General features: G+C 32.8%; 1 protein-coding gene across 1 annotated transcript; it reads right to left on the bottom strand.

Moving 5' to 3' along the window:
• Nucleotides 1–4810: 4810 nt before the first annotated feature.
• LOC111044314 (trypsin) lies at nt 4811–13026 on the bottom strand. Its single transcript, XM_022329413.2, has 7 exons — nt 12818–13026; nt 10997–11064; nt 9575–9678; nt 8801–8948; nt 7241–7333; nt 6086–6226; nt 4811–5227 (listed from the first exon to the last, which is right to left on the bottom strand). Exons 1-7 carry the CDS (start codon nt 12858–12860, stop codon nt 4964–4966), a joined length of 861 nt encoding a protein of 286 aa, XP_022185105.2. The 5' UTR covers nt 12861–13026; the 3' UTR covers nt 4811–4963.
• Nucleotides 13027–13149: the final 123 nt, after the last annotated feature.

Here is a 13149-nt window from a genome sequence, read left to right as displayed (position 1 = left end):
ATCTTGAATTGCATTTGATCTAAAATGTTCGTGTCGGATCCTTATAGTGTAAGGACCTCAAGTTCCAAATTTCAAGTCATTCCACTAATTGGGAGATGAGATATCGTGTACACAGACGCACATACACTCATACACACACACACACACACACACACACACACACACACACCACACACACACACACACACACACATACAGACCAATACCCAAAAACCACTTTTTTGGACTCAGGGGACCTTGAAACGTATAGAAATGTAGAAATTGGGGTACCTTAATTTTTTTCGGAAAGCAATACTTTCCTTGGGTATGGTAATAGGGCAAGGAAAGTAAAAAATGAATTTGAATTCATATGAGGGTCAAAGATGTTAAAGCGACAAAGGAATTTTTGAAGAGTAATTTTTCATTTCAAATAGGATCCCCAACGAAACCTACTGTCAAATTATTCTTGTAAGAGAATATTTCCATATTTTTTATTAACTCTGTATTATTAAAAGTTGTAGGTTTCAAAGATTACAATACAACAGTTCTTGGGCGAATTTGCCAACCCAAGGGGTCACTAGTTTAAATCATTAAGGAAAAATAGTATAGCTTGAGTTATAACTGTGAAATTTGGAACATAAACGCCCTATACCATGGTTTATCTTCTTATGCTATATTTTCTCTATGCTCATATGCACAGGCCAGTCGGTCAGGTGCCTTTTGTTATGAGGTTAATGCCGTATATGAGCTAGAAGCTTGTGCGAGGGCCGAGGGTAACGATAATGAGGCGGATAATGAGGCATGAGTGGACCTATACCTTTAGGTGAGCTGCGCAACACTGGGAAGTTTTTGTAAATGATATTAGTAATCGGCTCTTCAAGTGTTCACCCTCAATAAGGGAGTAGAAGGTGCATGAATCTCAACTCATCTTATCGGCAGCTTATCAGCGTGACCAGATAGTCAACCGCTTCCCTGAATAAGTTCTTTCAGATTTCAGTTCGTCACATTTACAAGCTGACTTTGTGACTTTCAGTCAGCTTGGAAATGTGACCTGCGTGGTGACGAAACCATGGTCCTGTACCAAATAAATCTGTAGAATTTGATGATATATGTGTGTTTTTATTTCATTATGGAACGGTTCTACAACATCGACAGTGACTCAGTCGAACTGTCTATTGGTGTTCAATGGAGCTGGTCTAAATCAGCCACCCTTCCATAACGGAAGAACCGTCTCAATCTGACCGATAAGACCGTCTTGTCGTAGGAGATATAATACACGCAATGTTTTACTTTTTTCTGAGGATGCTCCCTACATGAGCTCCAGGTTTGTGCGTGGGTAATGCAACTCAATTTGTTTATTTCCACTTGGCATAACAATACATGTACCGTTAAACCGAGGTGACTTTGTTCCAATTTTGGGGAGTTGAGATTTTAAACCGCTTGCAATCAATACTTGAGTTGCAATTTATTTTATTGTATTCTGCAATGTTTGAAGAGTATTTTCCATTATAAAAAGTTCGTATTTTTCTTCACATTAACAAAGATATATTTTTTTTAAATGAAGAGACAATGTTAACCAGGGGCTATTATTAATGTTAACCAGAGCATGAAAATCTCTTCAATTAATGTTCAGTAACATTTTCACCTAAAATTGAAAATAAGCTCGAAATTCGATAAAATATGATTATTTAATTGCAAACTGTTGATTCTATTAGATCATTCATTATGAAGAGATAGCAGACCTCGTATGTCTCGCCAGCGTTATTGTCCTGTCACCAGCTGGCTCAAATCTTCGAATAGTAGACATGAGATGCGCGTGTACACTAGCCTCAGGTAATTAATTTTCATAACGGCAAGGAAAGTTGTGTGAGTGCGCCACACCAGATTTTCAAAATGAGAATGAGGTCATGTGATACCTAATTTTGATTTCGATACAGAGTTCCAAGAGAAAAAATCTGGTGTGGCGCACTCACACAACTTTCCTTGCCGTTATGAAAATTGATCAACTGACGCTAGTGTTCCCGCGCATCTCGAGTCTACTTTTCTAAGATATGAGCCAGCTGTTGACAGGACAATAGCGCTGCAGACACACGAAGTCTGCTATCGCTTCATAGTGAATGATTTAATAGAATCAACAGTTTGCAATTGAATAATCTTATTTTCTCGAATTTCGAGCTTATTTTCAACTTTAGGTGAAAATGTTACTGAGCATTAATTGTAGAGATTTTTACGCTCAATCTTTTCCACTTGAAAATTTTTGTTTAAATTGTATCTGAAGCCTGATAATTGGGAATCTAAAATAAAACTTTGCAAATATGGTGTAGTGCTCCTGAAATTTTTACAGATATGGGACTTGTGGCAGTTGATAGAGCTTATCAATGACTTTTCTAGGTATGAATTTGATCAAAATCGTTGGAGCCGTTTTCGAGAAAATCGCGAAATACCCTGTTTTTGACAACATTTTCGCCATTTTAGCCGCCATCTTGAATTGCATTTGATCTAAAATGTTCGTGTCGGATCCTTATAGTGTAAGGACCTTAAGTTCCAAATTTCAAGTCATTCCATTAATTGGGAGATGAGATATCGTGTACACAGACACACATACACTCATACACACACACACACACACACACACACACACATACAGACCAATACCCAAAAACCACTTTTTTGGACTCAGGGGACCTTGAAACGTATAGAAATGTAGAAATTGGGGTACCTTAATTTTTTTCGGAAAGCAATACTTTCCTTGGGTATGGTAATAGGGCAAGGAAAGTAAAAAATGAATTTGAATTCATATGAGGGTCAAAGATGTTAAAGCGACAAAGGAATTTTTGAAGAGTAATTTTTCATTTCAAATAGGATCCCCAACGAAACCTACTGTCAAATTATTCTTGTAAGAGAATATTTCCATATTTTTTATTAACTCTGTATTATTAAAAGTTGTAGGTTTCAAAGATTACAATACAACAGTTCTTGGGCGAATTTGCCAACCCAAGGGGTCACTAGTTTAAATCATTAAGGAAAAATAGTATAGCTTGAGTTATAACTGTGAAATTTGGAACATAAACGCCCTATACCATGGTTTATCTTCTTATGCTATATTTTCTCTATGCTCATATGCACAGGCCAGTCGGTCAGGTGCCTTTTGTTATGAGGTTAATGCCGTATATGAGCTAGAAGCTTGTGCGAGGGCCGAGGGTAACGATAATGAGGCGGATAATGAGGCATGAGTGGACCTATACCTTTAGGTGAGCTGCGCAACACTGGGAAGTTTTTGTAAATGATATTAGTAATCGGCTCTTCAAGTGTTCACCCTCAATAAGGGAGTAGAAGGTGCATGAATCTCAACTCATCTTATCGACAGCTTATCAGCGTGACCAGATAGTCAACCGCTTCCCTGAATAAGTTCTTTCAGATTTCAGTTAATTGAGTAAGATGTGAGTACCGTACCCAATATTCACTGGAATAGAATTATTCTCATTTTATTGTGTTTATTGTTAAATTCCAGTTATTGACTATTGAAATTCATAGACTTTCATATGCTAGTTTGAAAATCAAATTGAAAAAGCTCAACTTATTTGAATGGAAAGCAGTTCAAAATATACAACAAAATATAAATATAACAGATCGGTTAACATTCCTTAGTTTAAGTAGAAACGTTTCGAAAAACAAAAGTTTTAATGCTAACTAGAATATCCAGAGAGAAAATTATCAGTTTGAGAAGCTATAATAAGTCAATGATTCCTCTTCTAACAAGTGGAAGAGGAATAACATTTACAAAAATATCAGTAGTTACTGCTTAAAGTATTGACAAACCATTAGGCATCTCAAAGTTTTAAAAAGTGTAAAGAATCAGGATTTTGTAGATTATGAAACACAGAGACAAGACTCTCCATTTTCAAACTCGAAACTGAGTGTATTATATAAGACAGTGTGTAAACTGTGGATTGATAATGCCAAACCCACATCTTCCATTGTGTATTTCCTTTTGTGAATTTACTTCCTTGAAAAGCGCACAGATAGATCTCTCTCTCTCTCTCTCTCTCTCTCTATTTCACTCTCTATCTGTCTCTCTCTCTCTCCAAAATTTCAATTAAATCCCACCCTATAACGTTTGTTCCATTCATCTATTTTTAATTATTAATGCAATATTGTATTCACTATTACTCATTCTAATATCATTCATCTCATTCATTCATCCCATAATTCTAAGATTCAAATCATCTATAGTTCTTATATTAAGTAGATTTTTTCATTTAAACATTACTTCGATTTATAATTCCCAACAGCTCTATTCCATCTCAACCCGGTCGTGTATTGATGGGATGGACATTATTTTATATCCTTCTTAGAGAATCGACAATTCTTTGTTGAAACACTGCCGATTTATGAAGTTAAATCACAATATTATACTATCGTTATCCTAATTGCATTCAATCTTTATTCTCATTGATTAATTTTTTATACTTTGTAAAATTGTTTGAATAATTAGCATTACCGTCATTTAATGTAAATTAGTGTATAAGCCAGTAAATATTGTAACATACATAAATAAAGAGCTCTAATCTAATCTCTCTCGCGCAAAAGTTCCTATTAACTTGGATGTCAAAGAAAGAGAAGATAATAGAATAGAATCCTGCTCCGAGCCAAATATTAATAAATAAGTAAGAGATCAAAAATTAGAAGCAATTAAATTAAATAATGAGAATAAACTAAAAAAAATGAACTTCCTGTATTGTGCAGGTGATGTGGTAGAAGATATCCATATGTTCCAGTCGTTTTCATGAAAGAGTAACTGTTAAGACATGATGGGAAAAATAAAAAAACCTTTTCTAGTAATAAAGATTTAATGCTTGCTTGGCAATACATGAGATGATTTTTGTAAAAAAATGATTTAAAATTATGCTATTTCTTTTACGAAGTCTGTGATCTTTTGAAATAATAAATATAACACAGGAATATACTTTCTTAATTAACTTATTCATTTAGCCAGGAGTTTTGAAATTGAAAAAGAAATTATAGTGCCAATGATCACAGATAAAGAGCTCATAGAATTGGCGGTTGATGAGTTTTTTGAGGTTGATGAGTTGGTAGGCCATGAGTTTTTGATAGTGCTATCAATCCATTTGACGTAAGGGGTGATGCTGACATATACTGATGTCATACTGGAGTTCTTGCATTCCTGTGTGTAGATAGCTAGTCCAGATAAATGATTGCCGCATACCAAAGATGCTCCAACATCCTCCTTGAATAAAGGTTAATTTAATGTACATGTGATCTTTATGTATGTTGAGTTTACATAAATTTTATTAATACATCATTATTACCTCGCATTAGGAAATTCATGAGCTTTCTTAGTAAAAGGTTGGAAAAATAAATTCAGCATGTAATGCTCGTGTATTGGTTGAGATGACCATTATAAATATTTCATAATTGTGAAGGATAAGCAGTATTTTAGGCCTACAAATGTTATCTTGTGAATTAGAATGAATTATTCAGAGTCAGTTATATGTTACAGAATTATTTACTCTGTCATTTCCATAAGTTTTATAATAAAGTAAGTTCACTCTGTTCAAATCCTACTAGAATAGATAATTATAATTTAAAAATCTCTAGGAATCTCTCTTGAACGAAATAACTTATAATTCCAATAGTTTCTTGTAGAATTCATTCTAACTAGAACTACAAATAATATTATACAATTAATATTGTTTCATTTTATTTAGTGTGATTATTCACTAACTATGAACAATAAATTAATATTCAAACAAAAAAATAGTTGCACCAAAAACTTTTTATATGAGCATAAATGTAAAGAGATGCATAATGTCTTGCTCCATATTTGAATAAATACACCAAAGACTACGATATACTGAACAAAAAATCAACCAAACGATGTCATAGGATTTAAGTACCGTACTACACATATCCTGCTCTGAATCTTACAGACCCCTTTTCCTAAAAACTTTTCCTGAGAGTGCTCTCCAAAATGGTTTATAAACCGTTCTTTGAAGACTTTCAAACAGCCATTCCAAAAACTAGTTAGACTATGTAATTAGTAATGGAAATAATCAATTTATAGAGTTTTTGAGGCTAAACTTACCTCACAGATGACATTCCTCTTTTTGGTGTCGTTGACACAAAGCATTGTTTTGATGTTAACATCATAGCGAGGCGTGGATGCATTGTAGGCTCTCTGGCACTGATGAACGCAACTAACATCCACATCTATTTCAACCGGGGACTGTAACATCACAAACGTAATAGTAGTTCTGCGAACAGTAGACCTCACTCATGAATACAACTCTTAATCTAATGAGAAGGGCCAGTAAGTACAGTATATTATTGTAAAGATTTAGCCATGTCATCTATTATTTTCTCAATTGAAAGTGCTAGAGACACTGTTTGCAGGGACACCGGACTTATCAAGGAGGTACCTTTATATCGTCTCCATATTCACAATATACATATATTACAACTTTTCTAATAATTAATTATAAGAAATCGGTCAACTGACGGAAAAATGGAATATGCAGTAGGCAATTTAGATGATGAATCGTCTCACAGACGATGGTGAGATAGAAAATGATTCTAAATGAAATGGGTTTGTTGGTGACAATGACAGGAGGTTGCTAATGATGTTTTTCATGGAAAGTGGATTCAATGTTATGGCTTGTTATGCCTATGCAGAATGTTAATGCTCACAGATCGGTTTCATTTTCAATCGGATCTCATACCAAAAGGAAAACAAAAGACTTGACACTTATTATCTAACAATGTAACAAGATTTATTGATTAAAAAGTGTACAGCCATTATCATTCTCAAAACTGAATGCCTTAACACCAATATCGTACCTCTGAACAAGAATCGTGTATGTTCTTTTTCATTTTAATGGATTTAAAAATTTGATGGTCAATAATCCATTGAATTATTTATCTTAAAATACCAAATAAAAAAACTGTGGTGCAAAAAAAAGAGGTGGGAGGATTAAAGGGTTTTCTAACTATGCTTATCCATGTACTAGGCAAACCTTCAATCCTTGAGGGGGTGAGAAGGTATCAGGAAGAGTGAATAGAAGGTTTTTGTGCGAGGTGGGACAAAGTCAGCCCGGGGTAGACAAAGATCTGAAGGATCAAGATGATTGATACAGTCTTGATAAATCACAAATTTAAAAATAATGTACATCACTTACCGTACGTTCTTTAGTGAATTAATTTATTCAAAATACATATTTCTGTGTTGTATTTATATACCCACCTTCTCTCTGTAGCTGTACGCTGTGCATTTAGTATTTTCTTCTGGCGTATTCACTGGCAAGGATATCGGCTTTGAAGAGAAGGTTTTGTTCAACTGGCAACAAAATAATCATTTAATCATTCATTTCAACACGTAAACATGTAGAACTTTTGGATAGGATCCAGCCCAAAACTGTTTCCTACAACAATCTACAAAGAAATTTCCTACAAATCAAGTGATGATGCAGTGTGTGATTACATGGTAACCTTGACTTTTGGACAGCATTAACATTTTATCGAAATTTTTGCAGAGAAATAGTACTGTACAGGCTCAGAATAGTTTGTCATAATTGTATTATGATTATAGTGTTTTATACAATAAATGAATAAATAAAATAAATAAATCTATAACACAGTACAATAAATTGGTAATCGCTGGACAATAATATTATGATCGACATGACTCTTGTAAAGTATTATGTAAAAGAGATGGATTTTCACATCCACTAGACGCAGTCTATTAAAAATAATTGATTTCTTAGTTACGATACTTTCAATTTCTTTTAATATAAATTAGAACATTAGGATCGGTTCATTTCCACGAGAGGGGGGAATACAGTGATACAATTATATCCCTTCAAACTATCAACTTTCCTAATAAACTAGTAGTTCGGTGAACAGTAGACCTCGCGCAGTTATAAACCACAGTCTCCTCTAATACTGCCCATCAGAGTAAATTCTGTCCTGTCCTGACGTGTCGGCGAGATATCGGTGTATAAACGACTAATGGCTATTTGGGTTGTTGTATCGACAATGCTAATAATAATTTGATGTAGACAGCTATCATCAAAAGCTTACCGAGTTGAAAGCAGAGAAAAGTCGGGAGAAATACTATGCTACTTCAAGTTATCAATTGCATGCCTCACTGTATGCAATTAATAGTCCACACAACAGCTGTGTTTTCAATAATTTACAATGAGATATTGAATTGCATGCGTCATTGCATTCAATTTGTATAATCTACTCGATAGCTGATTTATGATGAATTCTATAGTCTGATTTTTACTCTAATATTGGCGTATGAAGGAGGCTCCTTTTCCTTTTATATTATCCTTGAAATGCAAAATTTCCAAAAACCTTGTATATACGTCGACGCGAAATTAAAAAAGGAACATACCTGTCAAATTTCATGAAAATCTATTGCTGCGTTTCGCCGTAAATGCGGCACATAAATATAAACATATTAACATAAATAAAGAGAAATGCAAAACCGTCGACTTGAATCTTAGACCTCACTTCGCTCGGTCAATAATATCAATAAGTCAGATCGATACCTTGATTTTGAGCCGAGATATACTTGATTTGTGAAATCATTGCAGTTTCGAACGTCGCGGGGGAGGGGGAAGCAAGCGGTGTAACGATGGGGATTCTTCTGTTCCAGGCTATGTTCTATGTATACTAACACCCTGTCAAAATTCAGCTTTCCCCTAATTTTTTGCGCATCAATGTCTTTATTGACTGGGCTAAGTTGAATTGAATATAATTAGAAATAATTGGGGATGAATAAATAATTGATACTCACGTGTACTAATGCTATATTATTGTCTGCAGAATATGCATTACTTGCGATGGGATGAGGAATGATCTCCGTTATTGTAGTATTGTAGGAATAGGTCTGGTTCGGAACCAGTCCATTGAGAACTAGCAACTCGTTCGGATTCTTCGATAGCCTGCAAACCATTCATCTTGATTTTATTCATTCATAATCAAGCCGAAAAAATATATAATGTATTGTAATGGAAAGTGATTCTATTATACATTACACTGTACTGAAGGGACAATATTTGGTTGAAGTTCCAATAATTTTTTTCGAGTAAACTACACACACACCTGAATTAAAAATTAATAGTTTTTTTGCTATGTTAAATTTTTTAAATAAACTGTTCGATTTGAATATGCATTATTGGGATAAAATTCCTATTTTTATATTAATAATAATATCATTATTTAGATACCATCTAAATAAATGAAGGGAAATTAAGAAGTAGATTGAAGTTATGGTTGCTTCATTCAATGAATATTATGTATAAATTGTGAAATATATTATCATATATCATACTATAATTCATGAAAATTTATAAATATTTGGTTTTCATCAACTCTGACTTGAAGTACTTGAAACCGTATGCAAGTGCAAGAAAGCAACGGTTAATTCGTATTATTATGTGTCGATTGAGACAAAAATATAATTTTATACAATTAACAGATTAATAGTTGATATTAGCCCATCAACTAGTAAGTCCAGAATCTAATAAAATAGTTGTTGGATTTCCATAATTTCTCACTGGGTACTCACTGGGAAATACAAAGAGCAGATGTAATAATTACATCGTTTCTCACTAGAGCTCCTGTGCACTTAGAACTGTTTGAATCCAATCCCTGCTTATGTACAACCAAAACCTGTTGAAAAGAAGTAAAAGTTAACTTAATATTTGAGTGTAGAACAAATAAAAATTTAATCTATTATTTCATATTAGATTCTGAAACATCAAGGTATACCAGAACTGTGTGATAACGGCACTGTTGATGAACTGAGAAATCTAATTTCTATAGGTAAGTATCACAGGCTCATTCTTAAATTATATACGGTACCGTAATCCAATGGAAATGAATTTCGATTTTTAAATTGATCAATTTCCAAGAATTTTAATCCATTCTCAGAAAAATGCGTACGGTACTCTTCACGTGACGACCTTCAATTACAAGTGCATTGAATCCTATACGGTACTTTAATTTTGAATTCAAGTGGTCTTCAATGCTAAAACGGTGATTGATAAATCGTTGATATTGATTACTGTGTATTCCCCACTTAAGGCTGAGCAAAGGCTGAAAAAAACTTTCTACTGGTGATATTTTTCAAAGTTTTTTGATTTGTCTATCATCAAGCTATCAAAATAAAAAAGTTTTCTCAGAAAAACATTATTTTCCGATCATGGCTTTTCGAGATATGAGCGCCTAAAGCTCAAATTTTTGGGACAGAACATTTCAAATTCGGTAAGAGATAAATCCATGAGATTCAGAGGATAAATTCTTCATGGTATTGTTGATTTAATGAAACAAAATGTTTTGAAAATGTTAATTTTTGAGAAAGTTATTCAATTAACTAAAAATGACCAAAAATAAGTCAAAAAAGTTACTTTTGGTCATTTTTGGTAAATTGAGTAACTTCATCAAAAATTGATATTTTCAGGAAATTTTTGTTTTATTCAATCATCAATACCATGAGGAATTCATCCACTAAATCTCATGGATTTATTTCTTACCGAATTTGAAATGTTCTGTCCCAAAAATGTGAACTTTAGGCGCTCACTCGAAAATTAATAATCGAAAAAAATTGTTTTTCTGAGAAAACTTTTTCATTTTGATAGCTTGATGATATACAAATAGAAAAACTATGAAAAGTATCACCAGTAGAAAGTCTATTTTTAGCCTTTGCACAGCCTTAATGGTGCAATATGTTATCTTAATATCTTATCAATACTTGATTCCTGGTTTCCTTAATTGTTATCACAGTTTCCCTTATATGTTGTGGTACTCCGTAGTAGTTATATACTCCGTAGTAGTAATCCGTTGTAGTACTCAAGAATTTGAATAAAAATCCATCATGCATTCAAGCTTTCTGATTCAGATTCTAGCAAAATTATATTCAATGTTGGAAAATAACTATAATCAAATATCAAGTGTATTGGATGGATTGGAGAAATCACACAATATTTACCTGTAATGGAGCCGTTTTCAAATCATCTTCCATCTGAGAGCCAAGTTTCTCGCCTCCTACATACATCACTGTGAATTCAAAAGATTAATTTCATATTATTAATGTTCCATAGAGAGAAGGCTAATTAAAAAAAGAATTGGCTCACTCTTACATAATTATTAATCCACTCATTGAAATGAATTATAGAAATTGAATAAATTAAATTTAAGAAATAAGTTGGAATGAGGAGATAATTTGTTTATTTAAGAATTGTGAGTTATCTAAATGAATTATTCAATAGTTAGAAGACAATTAATTATTAGTGGAAACTATGCATGTGAAAAAGACAGATACAATTGTAAATATTTGTAGGTGCAAAACTGTTCGAGTTTTCCCCAGTTTTCTTTTTAATTACAAAAGAAAATTAGAGGACATTGAGCAATATTCTTATAATTTACATTCATGTATTTATTAAAAATAAATAAAACAGAAAAAATAATTTGAAATTTATCTACTTACTCGAATACAAAATTGGAGTTAACACATAATGAATAAACTATTCCAAGTTTAAAAAAAAAATATTCACAATATGTTATATATAAAGATACATTTTAATCGACAAAATATAAATGCAAATATGAATTGTATTACATGCCAAACTATGGAAATAGTTTGATATATTTGATTCAAATATTTATTAAAGTGGATCACAGTATTATTGAAGTGTAAATAATCAAAGTTGATAACAATGTTTGTTAATGAAAATCACGAGATTGGAGTAGCCTACTTGAGTTCTGATAAGTTGAATATATTTCTCTAAAATATAGTGACGATGATAATGTAAAATGTGCATGCCATTGAATTTCTTTACATTCTCAACTTTTCTATGAAATAATTTGTAACATTTTTAGGAATGCATAAATACATTTTTGTACGGTAGAGAAAAATTATAGAATAGATTTCTGTGTCTGTATGTTAGAACATATTAAACGAGATCTACTAAAATAAGTACGGTATTTTCAAGTCTTTCTAGTCAGGTAGTTTTATGATTTAATTCTTTTGAAAAATAATGTTTTTTTTTGAATTGGCTCTGAAGGGCTATTATCTAGACAATTTTGCCATTTCAACGGTGTTGGGCAATCACATACACTACTCAGCTGCTAGGTTTTCAGAAATTATTGTGGTAATAACAATAGTAGTAATCTGTCAATCAACAAACTATTCACAGTACAACATTCCCAACCTACTCCTTGAAAAGTGAGAAAGATAGACCTATATCTATATTGAATTATGAAAAAGATTATGGACACAAAACAAATAAACTGCTTTATCTGAGATTGAATCTATTAGACAATTGAAACAATTAGACGGCAACTTATTTATCCAAGTACCCTACTATAATAATCAATAAAATTCCGGATCATCATCTCAACAATGCTAAAATTACAAATAAAATGAAGCAGGAAATCATTAATTGGATAAAAAACAATTCTTTTTTTAATCTTTAAATTATTGTAACCGTTACCTGGATCGTTAATTCACATCCTATCTTCCCTTCCCTCAGCCCTGCCTATCTACCTGCCTCCTTTCACTTCCCTATCACACACCCTTCCCTTTCAGTTATACCTTACCTGCCTATTACATGGGAAACCATAGTTGGCAAGGTATTTTCCCCCTCTCTCTTCCAGCACACATCATTTTAGCAATATTGTCTTTTAATGTGTTAATATCATTGTTACTGTTATTGTTTTGTTGTATACTGTCTTTTCTCATTGTATTTTTGTGTGTTGTGAATAAATTGAATTGAATTTAAAATGTTAGTAATAGATTTAAATTACTCACCACAAATTATTTGCAATAGTAAAATTGCAAAAGATACTGCCATCTTGTTGAGGATGCGAATGCCAACCCAACGATCTGCAATACTGAGAGCCGATTATTCACGCGGTTTGCTTTATATAGGTACTGATAGGAAAACATATGAATCACGATTATTTCAAGTGTAGCTTGTCATTATTCTTATCTTGCCTGCTTATTAACCCGTTAGTCTGAGGCGAAGACGCCTACTAGCTATCATTGCTACAGATAACATCGAGTGTTTGTAAATGATAAAACTGGACTTCCAAATATATGAAGTCTACTGACTCATGAGGTACAGTGAGTATAAACAGTCT

This window comes from Nilaparvata lugens, chromosome 8, assembly GCF_014356525.2.
Source record: "Nilaparvata lugens isolate BPH chromosome 8, ASM1435652v1, whole genome shotgun sequence".
Classification (NCBI taxonomy): domain Eukaryota; kingdom Metazoa; phylum Arthropoda; class Insecta; order Hemiptera; family Delphacidae; genus Nilaparvata; species Nilaparvata lugens.
This window is presented reverse-complemented; position numbering and strand designations above follow the sequence as displayed.